At 57.4% G+C, this 394-nt stretch overlaps 1 protein-coding gene across 1 annotated transcript in view; it reads right to left on the reverse strand.

The window, feature by feature from the left end:
* The window catches only part of LOC104405590 (unconventional myosin-If-like), a gene marked incomplete at its 3' end in the record, with an annotated part of 14,395 nt that overhangs the window by 4,502 nt on the left and 9,499 nt on the right, over nt 1-394 (reverse strand). Inside the window, 1 exon segment of the mRNA XM_010014337.1 lies at nt 1-88. This exon segment is cut by the window's left edge and continues 122 nt beyond it. Within this exon segment, the coding sequence (XP_010012639.1) occupies nt 1-88 (88 nt within the window).

Here is a 394-nt window from a genome sequence, read left to right on the forward strand (position 1 = left end):
TCTGAACCTGGGTCGAGCTGTCTCCCTCGCCGGTGGCGTGCATGGTGGCACAGACGTCGTCCATGACACTCATGATCCCAGGGGGGTTCTGGGAGAGCAAGAGTGAAGCCATGGGTGTCCATGTCCTGCATCTAGCTGTGCTCAAGTGCCCTGCAATGTTTAATGCTGCTTCACGCTGGACCACAGCTTAGGTTAAGGATGCAGAGCTGCTGGTCTCCAAAGGATGCTCCCAGCAGGACGACCTTCTGCCACCCACCTTCAGCACCCAGCCCATCTGGCACCACATTCCCTGGTGCCTCAGCTCCCTGGGAAAGCTTCTGTGGGAGGAGGGGACCCCACTCACCAGCTTGTTCTCTATCAGGTCACACACCACCTTGTTGTTGAAGTACAGGAT

The sequence above is a fragment of the Nestor notabilis genome, unplaced genomic scaffold (genome assembly GCF_000696875.1).
Source record: "Nestor notabilis isolate BGI_N333 unplaced genomic scaffold, ASM69687v1 scaffold13515, whole genome shotgun sequence".
Classification (NCBI taxonomy): domain Eukaryota; kingdom Metazoa; phylum Chordata; class Aves; order Psittaciformes; family Psittacidae; genus Nestor; species Nestor notabilis.